This window comes from Mchenga conophoros, linkage group LG15 (assembly GCF_057382185.1).
Source record: "Mchenga conophoros isolate Kocher_MC1m ecotype Shallow Benthic linkage group LG15, M_conophoros_male_GT1.1, whole genome shotgun sequence".
NCBI classification, from domain to species: domain Eukaryota; kingdom Metazoa; phylum Chordata; class Actinopteri; order Cichliformes; family Cichlidae; genus Mchenga; species Mchenga conophoros.
In genome coordinates this window covers 3,103,821-3,124,406 of record NC_140540.1, presented here as the reverse complement: position 1 = coordinate 3,124,406, position 20,586 = coordinate 3,103,821, and the positions used below count along the sequence as shown (strand labels likewise).

The following is a 20,586-nucleotide window of genomic DNA, read 5'->3' as shown; positions in this document are numbered from 1 at the left end:
CATTAATATCTGATATCTCGCGTTAGAGCCAATATTTAAAATGTCTGATGTAGTCTGTCTTAATTAAGATGTGTTTAATTTTCCTCTCATCAGTTTTTGATGCTCTTTGGGGGGCACCGATTACAAGCGCGAGTATTCCTATTAGGATGCGAGCTTCAGGTTTGTGACTAAAGAAGAATAATAAATATATAACAGACTCAACTGATGTTGAATCCACTCAGTCATCTGTAATGTTGCCTAAATCACACTGGCATGTCTGAGACCCACAAGGTGTCACTGACGGGTGAGCTCTCGGTGAGGATGTTTGCCGCGAGCGAAGCTTAACATGCGGCTTTTTTTCTTCTTTTTTTGTAATGTTGCCGTGCTCCACTATTAGCTACACCGGGACTCCCACTGTGAGCATTCTTCTGAGAAACCACAAGGGGCGTGTGATTGTGGGTGAGCGATAAGTTGAAGAAGAGGAGGTGGAGGAGAAAGGCATGGGTCTGAGAACAAGCAATCCTGCAATCCATAAAACTCACACCATAAATCCTCAACAGCGTGGATTTATGCATCATTTTACGTGTTCAAGGGACTCTGTGTGATGCGGAATATTATGCTACAATGACAATATTCGAAATGTGGAAGAGTTGTTTGCACAAATGTCGATCTGGATCCCGTGGGGGCGGGACAGATTCAGTTTTATGCCTTTTTCTTTCCACAGGTGTTCACACTGAAATAGTTTACAATCAGACATGTCAAGAGGGCGCCTCTTTGCTCCTTACATGATCGCCAGTGTGTTAGGGGTTTGGTTTTTTTGCATGTGTAGATGCAACATGCAAAAGTGGTTGTAGAGTGTTGCTAATGCGATGCTTCTCTTTGCTCTCTCTCTCTTTTCCTGACGTTTCCACAGCAGTCCTGAGAAAACCAGGTGAGTCTCCAGGCAAATGAGGTCACAGCTTCAGTTTAACTGCTGCAGCCATTCACGTCCCATCCAGTTATAAGTTATTTATGCATTCACCTTTAAAACGCAAGCAAATTTTTTTACCACAAGTTCTGTTTTAACTCTTAGATTTGACCTTTATTCAGCAAACACCCTCCACAGTTACTTTACATTCACGCAGACTGTTCCTCGTATAAGTCATTTGTCTGTTTCAGTGGAAAGCTTTCGAATGCACTTGGGGAAGCTTTGCCTTTAGTGTGATAGCCATTCTTTGCCATTATGCAAAGCATGCACAGTGACAATACAACTGTAGTATTGGCGTGTTGTGTTTTTTCTCAATTTTTCCTCTCTGTTCTCCTGTCTGTTTGATTTTTCTCTTAAAGGCCTCGCACACCTGAAGGCAGAGCAAGGTACTCTTTCCTCTTTCTTTGTAGATATCTCTTTTATTTATTTGTTTTTTAGCTCACTAACCCCTGTGTTGGTTGTGAGCTGTAAATTTACAGTGTGCGCCTGCACTACCTGTCCGTTTGCATTTGCGTGTTGCTGTGCGGCTACTGCAGAGAGGTGGGGTGGGGGTGGGGGGATGACTGTGTGTGTGTGTTTGGCGCAGAGGGGTGCACAACAGCATGGCATGTCCCACATCTCACCTTTGTCTCTCTCTCGCTGTGCTCGTGTGTGTCCTCAGCCTCGTTTCATCCAGGTCTCTGTGTATTACATAATTGTGTACTACTCTCACTTCCACAGCAAACAAGCAGTGACACGGTCCACTGTGTGGGAGCGGGGATGGTGGGGATGGGGTGAAAAAAAACAGGGAAGCTCGGGGGTGGGGTTGGGGGTGGATAAGGAAATCACTGGAATTTGGGGAGACAGCTCAGAGGAGAAAGAAGCTTATCTGGGATAGAGAGGGGTGAAAGGGAACAATAAGGATCAAAGAGTGTCAAGGTAAGGTGCATGTAGGAGAAATAGTAGCAGGGTTTGCATTCATATTTGATGAATCTGCAGCAACACAATTTACACTCTACATCCACTGCCAGTGTAAGATAATATTGAAGTCTGGGTGGTGGATGGGTGAAGACAGCAGAGCCCATTTCTGAAGTGGCACATTCATGGAATGTGAATTACTATTACTATGATTAAAATGGACGGAGCCGCTTCCTTTCTGTCGGATCAAATTCAGTAAAGCTGCATTTGAGAATCTATTTTTTGGAATAAGCTTAAAAATATCAGCGTTCACAGGCTCTTAGTTACTCTGCAATTTAGTTTTTTTTTTCAGATCTTGCTGGCTTGTTGAAAGGGAGTCTGAGACTTATTGTATTTCAAAATCAAATTCAATCTAGCTCTCCAGGAGTCCAAGATTATTAAGTTTGGCATAAAGTAACTGTGACTTTTCTCTAATTGTGCCCAAGTGTTTTCAGCTTTCACTTACCTAAACCGAACTATAACTGTGTGCCGATATTACAGAGAAAGGATGTTCGTTCTTGTTCTTGGAAACAACATTTGGCCATGGCTTCCAGTCATATGACGAGTTTGGAGTTTGCTCAGCTATCATGAGCAAACTATGGCTTATTTACAGTACCGTGCAAAAGTCTTGAGCCACCCATCATTTTTTAAATATTTTGCTTCCAAAGAGCCAGACTTGTCATTTTTAACCTCCTAAGACCCGAACTCCTCCACAGCATGCATTTTAATTTCTCTTGGATATTTGAGCTGATTGGGTCCTGATGAATGTAAAAACAGAATTACCAGATTTTTTTTTTTTTTTTACCAAATTTTTGTTTCTAAGAAAAATGAGAGCCACATATGAGGATATTTGTTTAAAATTTCAATAGAACAGTAGCATATAATGTCCTCGTAAGTGGATATCAGGCCCTTGTAGAGCAAAATTGAGTATTTTGGTCTAAATAACCCAAAATGTGATGTCCACATATGTGGACGCAGGTCCGTTAAAGTAGTCTTGAGCAATAGTTCTCCAGGTCTTTCTTTGGACAATAGCTGCGTTTACACCCAGTTTCAGTTTAGTCCTTGTACCTGAGCATTTTCACAGCAATGTTTTTTGTTTGTTAATCCACTTAACAAATCTATGGACCTGAATGAATCATTCAAACATAAAAGCACCTCCTGACCTGTGTTGTGTCTGCACATAATGAATAACTTAGCAAACAACCCATTTTTAACTCTATTAGCAGCAGTTTGTCACAAAAACATACATTTTTTGAGAGTTTAGACACTCTTGAGGAAAAAAGGTAGTTATCCCAAATAGTGACTTAGAAAAATATAAAGAAATGACTTTTGCACAGTTCTGTATATATACTTCAGCCAAAACTATGACAAATAGCCAGCGAAAACCTTAGCCGTAGACCTCAACTCTATTGAAACAACACACAACGGCATAAACAAAATGAAATCTAGAAAAAGAATTGTTGAGATTTTGAAGTGTCAGTTGTGTGCTGCCCGTGTGCGCTTCTCCCATTACTGCACAATTTGCATGATTGTCGACATGTTGCATGCAAGTGTCACAGGCTTTATGTAGACTAACAATAGCTTAAACCTACTTTTTGTTGTCTTTTTCTGGTGCTCTGCCTTGGATGACACTCTTCCTTCTTTTATCTCTACGGATCCTTTCTCCTCTAGGTAGAAGCAAAGGTACAGCAAATCCTTTTTCCCCTACTTTTCTTTCATCTAAGCTGCGAGAGATCTCTCTGTGTGTTTACATTTATGGGCTGAATTTTCACTGCCGCTTATTTTTAATTCACTTTGAGTGATTATTTAACATATTCATTTGCTCATCGTGGGAGGGAGCCAGGAAAGTCACAGGACCTGATGCTTTCCAGCTAACGAGCGGCCACAGTTATCGTTGCGTGAACGATGAATGAGTGAGTGGAGAGATGAGAGAGGGTGGAAAAAAACACAGTGTCAGTATCGCATACTAAATGAGTCTCTCTTAATTATCACGTTAAATATAAATGATGAGAAAAAATGGATTAATCATTGTCTTAGCAAGCAGTAAATATTAATAATAGCCTGTCTGTGTGAAGATGCCTGTGTTGTGACAGTTCTGTGTCTCGGAAAAAAAAGAGTAATTGGTGAATTTGACCTAACATTTAACTTCATTTAAATGAGACCATAGAAGCAACCTCTGTGTAGTGCAATTGTGCAGACAATATTCTCATTCTACACTGATCAAAGCCATGTGGCCCGTTTTCGTTAGTTGTGTGTGTTTGTGCGTTTTTACAGGATGTCCTGCCACGTTTGTGTGCTTCTCAGTGTCATCTTGATTGATATCAGTTTTAATGAAAATAGCATATTTCCTCATTTAAAGTAGCTTGCATGAGATGTAGTCATGTGCACAAGTGTCCCATGTTCACAACAGTGGATTGGTTTGATTGATTGTGAGCCCGCCTTCTTAGCTACTGTTGACAAACCTTATCAGTCTTTCTGTTCTTGCACGTTGCATATTGCTGTTTGCTCTAATAACGGGGGCGACTTTGACACTTGAAACTTTGAGTTATTTTGGAATCAGTCACTCCTTGCTTTCAGCAGAGGTAAAAGCAACAGCAGGTTTTCTTATTTTTAGCCTGCAGTCATTCAGTTTACTGACTGAAATGACTGCAGGCAATTTGATCAGCTTAGTAGATTTGATCAGCACTGCTTGGCTAATTAAGCTAAAAGTAGCTCCTTGTAATTAACACGGGTTCGTGTTAAAATTTCATAAAGAGAGTCTTGTAAAAAGGATCTGAAAGAAGAGCTATTTTGCTCATTTGCACCTTCAAATTTTCGTTTGTAGCTTTGCATGGTTAACAGTTCAAAAATAATCCTCATTTCTCTTTCACTGGGTTTTTGTGCAGTCCCACAGTTCATCCTCTGTTTTAGTTCCTCTCCCTCAAAGCCTCTGCTCGCAGACAGCACACACAGAGTTGTGTGCCATGTTCAATATGAGCATCCACCCTTTTAACAGTATATGTACTATACTGGTACCCTTTATATTTACCCTTGGCTTCATGTATCATATGGTCAGTCTGAGGCTACGCGTTCCTAAAGACAGTAGGCAAAAATATAGCATCCTACCTGAAAAAGGCTTTCTGGATGAAACTTTGACAAACTTGACACAAACGTCCTCAGATCCATCAGTTCAGTCTGTCTCCTAAACTCTGATAGCGGTCAGGATCGGTTTTCACACGGTGGAAAAATGTTACAGTGGATGTGAACAACCTGTAATCTTACAAAGTGATGCAATCTAGTGATTTCCTTGGTCTTGGATACGATGCTGGGTTTCTGCTCTATGTAGTAAGCAGTCAAACACACTATATACCATCACTTATATTTTGCTTTTGTCTTCTTGGGCCACAGTAAACTCCATACCCCCCACTGTTTTGATACAGAGTTGATAGCTCTGCAACTTCCATCACATCGTTAAAAATCCCAATTCCAATAAAGTTAGGACACTCTGTAAAATTTAAAAAAGAAAAAAAAGACCTCAGAAATCCATAGTTGGTTCAACTGAGCTGACAGATAGTGAATTTTGAAAGTTTGCCTGAGCCAATGCAGAGATTTCCAGGACAGAATCCTCCCTGTTATCGATACAGTGCAGTCTGACAGATAATAGGCATCTAACATTGATCATTACTGTCCACTGTGAACAGAGATTCCTCCAGAATTTCTGAACCTTTTGATTAAATTATGTTCTGTATACAATGATATAGTCAAAGTCGTTGCAATTTTACGTTGAGGAACATTTTTCTAAGGTTGTTTTATAGTTTTGGATGCAGTTTTTTCCCCCAGATTGGCGAGCCTTTGTCCATTTTTATGTCAAGGGGTGTGCTGTGGCAGGCAGGAGGAAGGACCCAAACGCAGGACTCGTACACGAAGGAGTAAACTCCAAATGGCAGCTTTATTGCTGGAGAAACATGTAATACAAGAAAACTAGACTAGAAACTCAAAACATGAAGCCCAAACTAGAAAAACAAAACCGGGAAACAGAGAACCAGAGAACCAGAACATTGCCAGAAGCATGGAAGAAATACACAGCACAGTGAGGGGATGACACAACAACAGAGAGAGGGAAATAAAGGGCTTAAATACACAAGGGACTAACGAGGGAATTTGAAACAAGAGGGAATCACAGCTGGGACTAATCAGATATCACGAGATGAGGAGGAAGCAAAACTGAATGCGCTGACATAGGACTATCAAAGTAAAACAGGAAACACAAGACAGGCACAGAGACACGGACTTGACACTGAAACATCAGGAGCAGAAGGACAGGAGAAGAAAACTGTGACATGAGACACGACTGACTGTGGAACATGAAAATAGACATGAAGACAGAACTAAACATGGGGGGCACAGGAACAACACCCCAGAACTAGAAATCACGAAACACTGAAGAACTGTAGAGCTAGAAATTACAAAAGACAGAACAATGAGAAAACTAATAAATTACGATATATAAAATAATTAAAACATAAACACTGGGTCACCAGACTCAGGACCATGACATTTTACCTCAGAGAAGCTCTGCTTCTCTGAGATACTCTTTTAATACCATATCACATCATATTACTGATTGTTGGAAATTAACCCATATGGAAAAGATATATATAAATCTTATAAAGTTTGTATCTGTCTTGTGTGAAACTTGAATGAAAAGCATACAAGAGTGAAAACAGATATAAGATCCCTTGAAAAATTCTATAAATGAAACTTGTATGTTTTGGATACTTAATAAAACAATATATGAAAGTAATGAGAAAGTGGCCACTTTCATGAGTAAATCATATGATTTATGATTCACTATATGAAGTAGGCCACATCTGATGCAAGTCTTTTATAAGCTCTTACTATTTCTTTTCCATATGGGAACCTAATTAGTTGCTAAATGTGTCTCTGTTGTTTTTTAATCTTTCCATCCTTTTGTCGCCCCATCTCAACTTTTTTTGAGACATCAAAGTCAAAAAACTTTATTTATCCCCAAGGGGCAATTAAGATAGACATGTTGCTGTTATCAAATTCAAAACGAGCTAATATTTTTTTTAAATCAGAATTTATGTTTTCCATGTTCTGTTGTGAGTAAAATATGGATTTATGAGATTTGCAAATCACAGTATTCTGTTTTTGCTTACAGTTTACACCGGCTCCCAACTTTTTTATATCTGGGGTTTTATTATTATTAATCCTTTATTTATCCAGGTAAAAAATCTCATTGAGATTAAAAATCTCATTTCCAAGAGAGACCTGGCATCATAGCAACAAAAGTCACATACCACATAGGTCTATGTGGTATGTAGACGTCTTTATGGGAAGACGTCTACTGCCTGCAGTGTCTAAATGATAGTTCTGATTGGGTAGTCATTGTTTTGATGTGACTCTATGTGAGCAGTTCAATATCACCAATTTCCCGGGACCGTAATGTATCTGCTGACTTTTTACACAGATGGAATTACAATGAAGCTTCACTGTAATGTGTTTGATTTACCCATTGCCTATCAGACTGACTTTTCCCTGTGTATGGGCTAAAACTGAATTCCCCTGCATTTATATCACTTAAGCAAAATAGGTTGTAATGTCTATGTAGTTAGAAATCCTAAAGCTCTGTTGCACAACAGAAGGAGCCAGATATGATACACGGGACTTTCTATGCAACTCTCTTGGGGATTTTATTTTCCTCCCACAATCTGAGTCAGTCAGATGGACTGATGATTTAAAGTTACTAATAGGTGTAAGTGGGACTATTGTCTCTAGACTTGTGTGACATATGAATCAATATGTAGCCTTTTAATCAAGGAATGCTTAAACATGATACAATATGACTCTAAAACAGAGACAGCAGCCAAGCCAGTGTTCACATTACACTGTGATGAGTAAAATGAGGACATGCCACGGTCCCAGTGTTATTAGATCCATGTCTCTGCAGTAGTGTGTGTGTCTGTGTGTGTGTGTGCTGTAAATGGCACAGCGGTCAAAGGGCACAGTAAACAGGAGGCTGGGGAAAATAGACTACACAAAAGACCCGAGTCCACCACAGAAAAAAAAGGAGTAAAAAAGAAAAATGATAGCTGCAGCCAAAGGGCCAGGCGAGAGTGTCAGTGTTGCAAGATTATATACTTGTAATGAAAAATGTGGAGCACCTTGTCATCCCTCTACTCAGATCTGGGGCTGATATTGCACGTAACCGTTAAGCCATCTATAGGGAAAGTTTTAGTCGCTTGCAATCCAAGAGAACCCCATTGTTCTTGGCTCAGAGATGCAACTTTTTGATGCATAGCATAAGTTGACATGGCAAACTTTTGTATAAGCTATGGCAGTGGACTGTGCTCCAGTTAGTAACATTGCTCTAGTTAGCAAAATGCTGAACTTCAGGCTACAGATATTTTCAGATTTGAGTGCCTCGTTTATCTAATTAATGTAAATGTGTGGTGAAGATTTATTCTTATGAGCAACTTTATTACTGAATTTAACCTATTTTGTCTTTGGGAGATGGAAAATAGGGCAGCATTTATAACAATCCAATTTCAGTCATACTTTTATGTCATCCAGATAATGAGCTTAGTCAAAGGAGATGCCATAATGTTCATTGTTGGTTTCAATATTTTGAGTTTGGTTATCTGTAGATAGTAACTGTGCTTCAGCTGCCAGACACATCAGCTGTTACATGTATCACATCAACACTTGAGGTGTTAATGTCAATCACAGATTGAATGTGTGCTATGTTTATTAACACGTCGAATTAACACGTTGAAACAAGGTTATTTTCTACTGTGTACTTAGCTGTACAATGAACAAAATTTATACCCTTAATGGTAATTATTCCACAAGATCCTATTTTTAACAGAGAACAACCACTCAGTACATTCAGTTCCCTTTTACATGATGATTTTTCCCCCTATGTCTCATGAGAGGTGTGCCTCCATCCAGACATCTGGTGTTCATCTGGTGGTAACAGTATCAATATCAGAGATGAGACTGCAAGGCAGATTGCACGTTTCACTACCTGGCTTTTCTCTGAGTTTTAAGAATGTTAAAGCCCAAATGAATTGTAGTCGAATCCAGGCACACACTTAAGAGAGACAGAATATTTTCACAGTTTGTAATAAATGCAATGTAAAGTTGATTCTGTTCACACATAGTCAAAGGGTGGAAGTTGTCTGATACAGTGACCTTAAGAGCTCATCTCACCTTTATGGGGATGATGTGGTTTTATTGGTTTCACTGGGCAGTGACCTCCAGCTCGTACTTGGGAAATTGATGCTTGAGTTTGCAGCAGCTGGAGTGAGAATTAGTACTTCAACGTCCAGGAACTTTGAAGTGCTAACTTTGACGTCAGGCACGAGTTACTGTTCTAGTTGGAGGACTTGTTGATGATTGAGGGGAGAGATGGATTGGTGTGGGGTCAGCGGTGATGTAGACTTTGTACTGGTCTGTTGTGGTGAGTTGAGCTGATGGTGAAAACAAAGCTGTCGATTTACCGGTTGATCTACTTTCCTACACACACCTGTAGTCGTGATCTCTGGGTAGAGACCGAAAGAAGAAGATCACGGATCCAAGTCACTGAACTGAGCTTCCTCTGAAGGGTGGCTGGGCTTCATCCTATATGGACAGGGTAAAGAGCTAGGTGTTTGGGAGGGACTCAGAGTCGAGCCTTTATTCCTCCACATCGCCATTTGATGTGGTTCAGGCATCTGACCAGGTGTCTCTCAGGAGCTGGTGTTGTAGGCATCTCGCACAAGGAGAAGGCCCTGAGGCAGAGCCAGGACATGCTGCATTTCTGCTTACACTGCTGCCCCTGTGACCCTGGACTTTGGTAAGTGGCAGAAAATGGATGGATGGCAATCCAAAGGTGGTAATAATACATCCGACATTACTACAGGCTATTGGACAGAACTGAAATGTGCCAGATTTCTTTTTCTATAATTGCACTCCCAGTACTGTGAATGATCCTGAAAAGGCTACTGGCTTTTTCTGTAATGGAACAGTATGGACAGAGCGCAGGCACAGCTACAGTAGCTTGTCCCCATTGCCAAGTTGTCAGCGGTCCACTTTAGAGAGCAGTTAGTCCTTGGAGAGCGGGAGAGCGAGAGAAAGGAGTTCAGCCCAAGTCTAATCCCTCAGCATGAAGGCTTAGGACTAAGAACTTATTCTCCACTTCTGGAGTCACTCTCCCTAATTATCCCCTCAAAGTCCTGCCGCAGACTTCCAACTGACAAGATTTTTGCTTTCTGCCTCTGCAGCACTCATTCTGTTTCTGTCTCCTCTATATATACGCTCTCTCCCTGCACGTCACCGTTTACTTGATTCCTTCTTTCTCAGTTGGCCTCTCTGCCTTTGTCCCAACCCATTCATCTCTGTCTGCCTCGGTATCCTAGCCTTTCTCACTTTTGCTCTCCTCATCTTCCTCTTAGCTTTCTCTTCTGTTTCTCTACTTCAAAGTCATGTGGGCGTCACGTGTCTCAAATCACAGTCAGGCTTAAGATGGGAGTGCTTACTGCTGCCCACAGATGCTGCCAGGCTTCAGTGGCATTTATGAAGAGCTCTGTCCATACGCCTCTTAGCTTTTTGGTTTGGTCACCGGACTCGGACAGTACTACACCAGAGTACTCTAGTAGTCGCAGTGGTTTCAGAAAATACTGTAACTATACCTTCAGCACTCATGTAAGATTTATTTTAAACGTTAAAGGGCAGAAAAAAGATTGTATTTTTGCTTCAGAACAAATTTGCAGCGTATGTGTTTTTTTTCTATTGCTGTGTTGTGTTGCATTACTTGATATGTCAATCCAAGGAATGATTACATTTCTCCTCTTCTGAGTGGTTGATGTGTGTTGATGCTTGAAAATTTGTGAGTGACATATAATTCATGTCAGGATGTTAGCGAGTTAACACAGTGGGTGCTGGTGTTTTGAGACAAGTCATGAGCTGCCACTGAATGCCGGACTTCACTGGCTCCAGCATCAGCTTTCAATCGCTGTCACCTGAATCAGTGCTGGTTAAGTTTAAGATTTAAGATAACTCTTTATTGTCATTGCACAGTCATACATAGTACAGTAGTACAATGAAATTGGAAAAACTGTCCTACGTCGGCACTACATATGACACAACACGACACGATATGACACATCACAACGTAACAAACAACACAACACAGTATATTAACTTAGTATAAAAAAGAAGAATAAGTGTATGTGTATTGCACACTGTTATTATTGCACATTAATTATTATTGCACCTTGTTATAAATATAAATATTATTGTTATCGTTTTAAACATTGTTACCTCCCCCTAAAAAGTCCAGGGAGGTATCCAGTCAGGTCAGCTATTTACATTGATCAGGGCTATTGCCCTGTTGTAAAAGCTGTCCTTGAGTCTATTTGTTCGGGACCTCAGCAGCCTGAACCTCCTGCCAGACGGCAGCAGCTTAAACACCCGGTGTCCTGGGTGTGTGCAGTCCCGTAGGATGCTGCGTGCCCTCTTGAGACAGCGAGTGCTGTACAGGTCCTTCAGGGAGGGAAGAGGATGTCCAATGATTTTTTGGGCCATGTTGATGACCCTCTGGAGTGCCTTTCTGTGTGCTGTGGTGCAGCTGGAGAACCACACACCGATGCAATATGTCAGCACACTGTCAGCACAAGTATGAGGGCAATAAGGCTAAGTAAGCCGCTGCAAGCCACAACTGCAAGTAGATCTGAGGGTAATGTCGGCACAACTTAAGTTGTACGTTTGCAAGAAATTTTATGCTGAAATAATAATAGCAGACATGGAACCAATGGGCTAACATGCACCTGCTCTTATTCATGTAATTCCCAAATCGAGAACTATATGAATTAATTATCCCAGTATAAGTGCTATTAGGGAATGACATTAACCGCTGTTTTCATAAAAAAGACAGCTGCTTTTACTGGTAGAAGCTTGAGTCATTTATGTTTTATATTAAAGCTATTATTGATATAATCACACTCAAATTTGTCAGCGTTAAACAGGAAAGATTATTCTGATGTAGTTAGGTTAGCTTAATACTTTTAAATAATGTGAAGTGATAAATACTGTTTTACATCTTTAAAAATACAATCATGTGAAAAAGAAAGTTTTTCACTGGACTCTGTGCACTCTTGCTGCTTCCATAGGAATGAGAAGGGTAAGGAGCAGCCAGGTACTGCTAATCAAATGTACTTAATCAAATGATCATTAGCAAAAAATCTAGCAGTTTGCTGGTCTGGAGCATGGAGCAAGTGTCTTCAGTGCCACAGTCTTCCCAGAAATGACATGCCAGCAAATTTAACTCAAAACTGTACTGTGCAATGCTCAGGGAAACTGTAAAAACAAAACAAAGAGCCACGTTTCAGTCTCTACACACCTCACTTAGCATGTTTACTGTTAAACGTTAAGGCAATACAACGAAAAAAGACTGAACAAGTGACTTGTTTGGAAAGGTTGCCAGGAGGAGACCAGCAGTTCTCAAATGATGAATATAAAATATTGGCTGAAAATTATTGAAATGACAAAAAAGAAAAGAGTCAAAATGTTTTAATGGCTCAGTCGAAGTCCAGACCTCAAACTGATTAAAACGCTAAACTGGGACCTTAAGAGAGTTGTGCATAGATGAATATCTACAACCTTCAAGTGCAGGAGGTGAAGGAACGTTATACAGAAGAGTGGACCAATGTTCCTCCAGTGATAGTCAAACAGGAAACAGTTACTTCAAGTTATTGCTGCTAAAAGTGGTTCTACAAGACACTGACTGATGGATCTACTTAGTTTTTCACAGGACAGGAGTCACTGGACAACATACTGTTTAACATGGCTGTAACTCACAATCCAAACTACTGCAGTTGGTAAAGTTGGCCAACTACGGCGATTATTAAACCCCCGAGAATGTTGTTCAATGGGAACATAAGAACCAGTCCACTTGGAGTCTGTAGATAAATCTGATTTTCTGTCATTGATCGATATCCTTCTTAGCGGTCTATCTGTGGACTGTTGAGATGAAAGTTTAGACGAGGGTTTTCCATTAAAATTAAAACATATTTTGTGTTTGCTGTCTAAAAATGTGTTGGATTAATTTTTCCCCTTGTGAAATATCAAAGCTCAAGTTTTGGACAAATAATTCAAAACGTGCATTGAAAATTCATTAGACAGATGAAGTTTAACTAAAAGATTTTGGAATTATTGTGGTGTTGGCACATGTGTGAAAAATGTGTTAAGAGAACTTATGTGCTAAGAGCTGGGAAGGGAATATTACTGTATTTTACAGTCCTTTTTAGGGAAACACTTTGGGGAGCTAGGAGAAAACTCTGAGGATATCCCTGAATGCTATATTTTACTGAAGCAAATTGACATTAAATTGATTTTCTGCTTCTAAAAAAAGTAAGGCAGAAAACTTGACCTCACTTTATTCAGTCCTTTACTGACTGATGGCACGTTTGAAATGAAACACTTGTCCTTTCTTGTCCTTTGTAATGCATGGCACCAACAGGCAATGCATGTCATCGGAGGCCTGGTTCATTCCCATCCATGCCACATAGACAACGGCTGGGAGTTTTCCTGTCATGCTTCAGACGTTGCATTCAGAGCACCAGCTGTCACTTATTGGCCTTGGCATGCGTTGGCTGTTCTGTTGATAAATAGCTATTTACGGACAGACACTCACCCTGAAATTGAGTTTAACTTTGCCCATCCTCATTACTCAATCCAAAACTACACCACAACCCTCAAGGTGGGTTTCAAAGTTGCTACAAATTGAGGCCACTGGTCCAATTAAATTTCAGCACTGACCGGCTGCTCCTCAAAGCAGTCAGGAAATATGAGTAGTAAATGGAGACCTTCTCTTCTATACCTGTGGCTTTCCTCCCGCAGCCCATTGTTTCTAAAAGAGGCTGATTGGCTGGGCTAAAACCAAAGAAATATCTGGGAGTCGTAACATAAATGGCTCAAAACTCCAACTGAAAGTGGAAGCAACAAGCAAATTCTGTTCAAGGATCAAAGGTATTAAAAGATTTGTTTCTAGAATCTGAGAGCATTGATTGTGCCTTCTAATTTCCGTTGCATGTTTTCTCCCATTTCTCTCCACATATCATTTTCTATGCTTTGCCATTTCCTTCATTTCTCTCATACTCTTGTTTCACTCTGTTACTTTGGCCTTTTGTTTTCCATTTAGTTTAAATCATCCTCTTGTCGTTTTATTTCTCCTCTCTCGCCCTATTTTTCCATTTCCTGCATCTCCGGTTCCCCCGGACGTTGGGCAAAAATAAAAAAAGTCAGCTACAGTGCAAACTTCTAACTCACTGATGTCATTACGATATTCGGTAGCCTTTCCCTCCTTCTCTTTGCTTTCCTCTCTGTCTCTCCCTGCTGCTGACCTCTGGGATCAACCGAGCAAAACTGATTCCCACTTTTTCACGGATCACCAGTACGTCAGCGGTTACACAACAGCGAGCGAGAGAGAGTGAGAGAGAGTGAATGCAAATATGCAACTGACGTATTTGTCCATCTTTATTTGTGTCGCTGTTTATCACCATGAGAAATTTGGTTTTGGTTAAGCCTCGCTCTCATCACAGTAGTTAGTGAATTGTGATTATTAGCTGGCACGTGCAAAATGTGCACTGTTTCCTCTCCGTGACCAGTGAAAGATCAGCTGACACGTTACATAAATTCAGTACAACACATCTGCAAATATATACATGCAAATTGAAAACATCCTTATCATTCTTCCAAAGTCCGATTCGTCGACCACGTGATTTAACTTAAACTGCATGCTTGTCCAGCTCAGGCAATCTGTCAGAAGTAGGTCAAATCATATCTCGTGTAAAATAAATAAATAAATAAATACTGGAGTACGAGTTCACATTGGGCTGAAATCTAGGAGATGCTGTGCATTGTTTGTGAAGTGCATTAGATCTTACAAGTGGGATTTATGCGAAGAACTAGGTTAAGATGTGGCTTGAAGGGCTGTATTGTGAGAGCGTAAATATGAGTGCAGGAAGGCTTAGCAATATGCAGGAGCGAGTGCGTCTGTGCAGAGCGTTGTGTGATCGTGCAGACGGGTGACATGTGTAGATGTGATGGCTGCAGCCATGCATAGATGTTCACACCAGGGAGAAAGTAAACAAACATGGCAGCAGAACGGTTTACGAAAGCAGCAACCGCTGCTAGAGCACGTCACCTCTTTCTTTCCCTTCTCCCTCCTATTATTGTTTAATTCTTCCCCCCGTTTCCGGTTGTCCTTGGCTCAGGAAGTCATTTTTTCATGTGTTGTTTGTTAGTTTGTAAAAATCACAAGGTTAAGAAACTGCTAAAAAAGGATTGCAGGTAAAATATTTAATTGAAAACCGCAGTGTGTGAAAAATTTGAGTGGTGGTTACAAACAGCTCTTTTCTGCTTTGGTTCTTTGATTTATTATTTATTTTTGGGGGGAGGGATGAAGAAAACAGGGAATAGATTTTCCAAAATGCAGTTTGGAAACCACCGGCTATCAGTTGATGATAATTTGCCTTTTAATTAGCTTTCTGCATTCATAAACTGCTATATGTCACTAGTTCTTAAGTTTCTTTTTGAAAACAACAACAACAAAATTCTCACTGTGCCCTATTTTAGGTTTGATTGCTGTAATTTAAAATTACAACCAAATTTAGAGCTCTTGTGCACAGACCATGACTCAAACATAGCTCACTCTGCTTTATGTGGTGCATTGGATTAACGAGGAACAGGTCTTACCACATGCAGTTATATGAAAGAAAACATTTTCAAAGGACTCTCTGCAGTCTTCTGAGAAACAAAGTATTCCCCGTGATTTAATAGCTTCTAGAACCACCTTTAACAGCAATAACTTGAAGTAATATTTTCTGTATGACTTTATCAGTCTCTCACATCGTTGTGGAGGAGTTTTAGCTCACTCTTCTTGACAGTGTTGCTGTAGTTCATTCACGTTTGGGAAAATCCATGTATACACAGCTCTCTTAAGGTCCCAGCACTACATTTCAGTCAGGCTGAGGTCTAGAGCATCACAACACTGTGATTCTTTTCTTTTTCAGCCATCCAGTTGGAGATTTGGTGACCCAGTATCAGCCAAGCTTTAGCTGTCAGACAGATGGCCTCACATTTGGCTCTAGATTACCTTGGTACACAGAGATGTTCATGGTGGACTCAATGACTGCAAGGTGGCCAGGACCAGCGGTTGCAAAACAAGTCAAAATCAATACCCCTCCAATATTGCTGAGAGTTGGCTTGATGTGTTTGGGCGGATATGCTGTGTTTGGCTTTTGCCAGATGTGGTGTTATGCATTATGGCCAAATGTCTCCAGTGGGGCCATGTTTGTGTTTTTTAAACACAAAAGGGCCTTTTTCCTAGCAGTCCTTCCAAACAAGCCATACTTCCATACAGACTGTACATGAACGTTATCATTTAACGTCCTCACTGAGGCCTGTGCAGTCTTCTGGTCACACTTGCTGATGATCAGTTAATCAGTTGCATTTGATTAGCAGCACCTGGCTGCTGCTTACCCTCTTCATTTCTGCATCATATGCATCCTAGCTTTCATAAATACGTATGAGGTATAGATTTTTATGTTATGTCAATACTGGACTTTTTGGCATGTTTTTAAATCAGTTTCTTTCTGTTTCTTTCTTTTTTTCTATGTATAACTCATGGCAGTCTTTAGGCCTATGAAATGTAGTCGATTTTTCATGATTTCAGAATCATATTTGCACGTATCTGTATGAATGCTTATGTGTGTGTGTGATGATGAAGTGTAGTGCTCATGCAGTGTGTTTCCTGCAGTCTTCTAACACAGAGGAGTCTACAAAGGCGCTGTCTCAATTTAAAAACATTTTCTATCCTGGCTGGTGAAATTTTGACCCATGAACCATGAAGGCAGAGAGCTAATGGAAATGTGACTTCTATTAACTGCGGAGTTACAAAGTAAGCGATATGAAATGTTAAAAAGGTGAAATGAAAGAACAATTTTTTATACTAACCAAGGGCATAGTTATTTTAGATTAAGAATAAAAACCTTTAAAGTGACACCATCTGGAGACAATGAATATTCTGAGAGTCTTGATAGTATCTGATGTCTTTTTAGGCCAGTGTGACTGAAACGAAATACACGACACCGGTGACTCCCTGCTCACCCCTTTTCTGTGACAAAATAAGCAAATTGCAGTTGATTCGATTAACCATACCACCGGTTTGTTACGTAAGCGGATTCCAAGAGAAAGGTTCAGAGTGCTGAAACAGAAAAACTCAGGCAGTTAATATTGGCTGCGCAAACATCCGTGCCCACGTGTTTAATTTGCCTCCGAGACGACGATAATTGGCTATACAGTAACTCCAGAGATTGTGCACAATGCAGAGAAATTATCTTCAGTCACATTTTTCTTTTATAATCATGCCCTCAATTAACCGGGCTGTTGAGATGTCTAAAGGAGCCATGTGACTCAACAAAGACGTCCAGCATATGCTTAGAACAGAAATGAAAGAGGATCTCTAACCCTCCACCACCACTACCCCCCCTTCAGAATGAGACATGGTAGAACCCATGTAGCAGGCAAATGCCCTTGCTCTGGTTGAGCCATTATGCAGATGATATGCTAATGAAGTCATCTGATTTGATTCTGCTTAGGGTGTGCTGCACTGGGGGGAAGATAATCAAGCGTTGATCAGCTCCCAGTACTGCACTCGCTGTGTGCTCATTTGTGTGTGTGTGTGTGTGTGTGTGTGTGTGTGTGTGTGTATGCAGTCACGTCCTATGCTGGTTGGCTTCAGGAGAGAGAAAATATATTTGGTTACACATTAAGTTTATGTAATTTTTTTTGTCCTTTTATGTACGCTTACTACACACACTGACTGCTTTACTGCATTTAAACACATCAGTGTACTTTTTGGTTGGATGTTGCTGCTGCTGGAAACTGCACCGTCAGTGGGGCTGTGGGTAGGACGCCAGAAAATCTTCAGTGCTCACAACCTGTTTGTATGTGTTACTTACATTTTTCTTTTGCTATATATTTATTCAGCTAGTTCCATGCTATTTACTAAAAGTCTAAAGGTTGTTTCATAGCCTTTTCTGAAGTACAATCTAAAAAAATATATTTTAGTGGAATGGTAGCTATTTCTGGAGGACTGTCAAATCTCAAAATATTGCAAATGTCAACCAAAATAGAGTACATAAAGCTTTGCGAGACGTTTCCAGATTCAAATCTAGGAGCTAACAAAATGCTTTGACTTATAAATGTATAAACTTAAACGTATACACATATACTTTTAAGGATGCAGTCTCCATCGCACTGCACTCTGTCCTCTCAGGCCTGGACAACAACAACACTTACGCCAGAATGCTGTTTATAGACTTCAGTTCAGCGTTCAATACAATCCACCCCTCACAACTCATCAGGAAACTGACAGACCTGGGCATCAGTTCCCTCATCTGCAAATGGTTACTGGACTTCCTGACCAACCGGCCCCAACATGTCCGGCTGGATAACCACTGCTCATCTACCATCACGATGAACACCGGTGTACCACAAGGCTGTGTGATGAGCCCTTTCCTCTACTCCCTCTTCACCCACGACTGCAGACCTGCTGATGGTTCCAACACCATCATTAAGTTTGCAGATGACACCACGGTGATTGGCCTCAATGACAACGATGAGGTGGATTGTCTGGCTGAGTGGTACAAGACAAACAACCTGCTGCTCAACACCAAGAAGACCAAGGAGCTCATCGTGGACTACAGGAGGAATGCTGACCCACATCCACCCATCCACATTAAGGGGACGGCTGTGGAGCGTGTGAGCAGCTTCAAGTTCCTGGGAGTCCACATCTCCGAGGATCTCGTCTGGACGACCAACTGCTCCAAGCTGGTCAAGAAGGCTCACCAGCCTTTTCTTCCTGAGGACTCTGAGGAATAACCATCTGTCCTCAGACATCCTGGTGAACTTCTATCGCTGCACCATTGAGAGCATCCTGACCAACTGTATAACAGTCTGGTACGGGAACTGCTCTGCCTCGGACCGGAAGGCGTTGCAGAGGGTCGTGAAAACTGCCCAGCGCATCGCTGGAGCACCACTTCCTGCCATAAAAGACAGCTACAGGAAGCGGTGTCTGAAAAGGGCTGGGAAAATCATCAAAGACCCCAGTCACCCATCACATGGACTCTTCACCCTCCTGCCCTCCGGGAGGCGCTACAGGAGCCTCCGGACTAAGACCACCAGGTACCGGAACAGCTTCTTCCCCACAGCTGTCAGACTCCTGAACTCTGCCTCCTGACATCTGACCCACGTTAACTCATGGACTGAACATACACACACCCACAACCACTAACACTTTATATAGCCTCTGTAGAAAGTAGCCACATATTTCACTTATCTTAACTGCACTACTTAATAATTCTGTATAAACAGTCATTCTGTACAATACGATAATTATAATTCTACAACTGTTTACAACTTGCATATTTCTGTATAGCTTTATATTTATATCCTGTTCATAGCCTGTACAAAGCTTGTATACCCACTACAGCCTGTACATACTTATAGTTATAGCATATTCATAACATACCTTCATACTGTGTACATTGTAACATACCCATAATAGACCTATTTTTGTACCCTCATACCTATAACAGACCCATTTCTGTAATATATCTATATTGCTAATATATATTTTGTAATATATCTATATCATGGCTAAAGCACTTCTGGATGGATGCACACTGCATTTTGTTGCCTTGTACTTGTGACATGTGCAATGACAATAAAGTTGAATTCTGTTCTATTTTATTCTATTCTATATATCAGCTGAAACATTCCAAATTCTGATGGGTGTTGTGAACAACATCATCTTGTTGCAATGCAGTGTTGTGCTGTAGTCTGGCATTATGTTGCTGTTAGTCTGACACAGCTACGCTGCAGAACAACTCTAGGAACATGACAGAGAGCCCAAGCTGTCTGCCTGCCCTCCCAGCTGCACAGTTTCCAATCCAGTTAAACAGCCAGACCAAGTTCTGGTGCCCAGAGGTCTGAGCTGTTTTTCTCGCATGGGCACACCTAAGTAAGTACGTAAGTAAGTCAAATTTGTATTGCTGAAAAAAATATAATGAATATTTTAAAACCACATCAGATATCAATGGGAAAAAATAATGCTGCATGTCTATAGTGATATGGCCTCGGTTGTGTGTTAGGAATGGAAGGATTCTGGAAGGATGGAAATGATACAGAGGGCTGAATTCAATACACTCGGAAAATCAAATTGGACAAATAGTTTACCTGCAGCAACTCAAAATTGTACTCAATATTTTGTTGGGCCCCCACATACTTGTTTTTATGCCTGACAACATTCGTCCCAACATTGTCCCAATGTTTCATTCATTGTTGGGGCAATGAATCTGGACATTGTCATGCAGGACACACTGCACCAGCTTATGCTCTGACAATGGGTCCAAGGATTTGATCCTGATAACTAAAGGTAGTCTGGGTACCTTCGCCGAGGCCTTAGAGGTCTGTGTGTCCCTCCATGGATAAGCCTCCCCAGACCATCACTGACCCACCACCAAACTGGTCTGGGGTGGCTGTAGCTCAGGAGGTAGATCAGGTCATCTACTGATTGGAAGGTTAGTGGTTCAATCCCTGGCGCCTCCTAGTCTGCATGCCAAATATCCTATTAACCCCAAGGTGCTCTCCATCAGAAT

The 20,586-nt window shown here is 40.9% G+C and overlaps 1 protein-coding gene across 11 annotated transcripts in view; it reads left to right on the top strand.

Annotated features, from left to right (window-relative positions):
* nrxn3b (neurexin 3b) overlaps positions 1-20,586 on the top strand; it is a 321,992-nt gene that overhangs the window by 9,641 nt on the left and 291,765 nt on the right. For 10 of the 11 annotated variants that reach the window (XM_085245865.1, XM_085245862.1, XM_085245866.1 and 7 more), the window contains exons 3-4: positions 893-910; positions 1,306-1,332. In XM_085245865.1, the coding sequence (XP_085101991.1) occupies positions 893-910; positions 1,306-1,332 (45 nt within the window). The remainder of the gene's footprint in view (positions 1-892; positions 911-1,305; positions 1,333-20,586) is intronic. The other variant, XM_085245861.1, reaches the window with a different exon arrangement.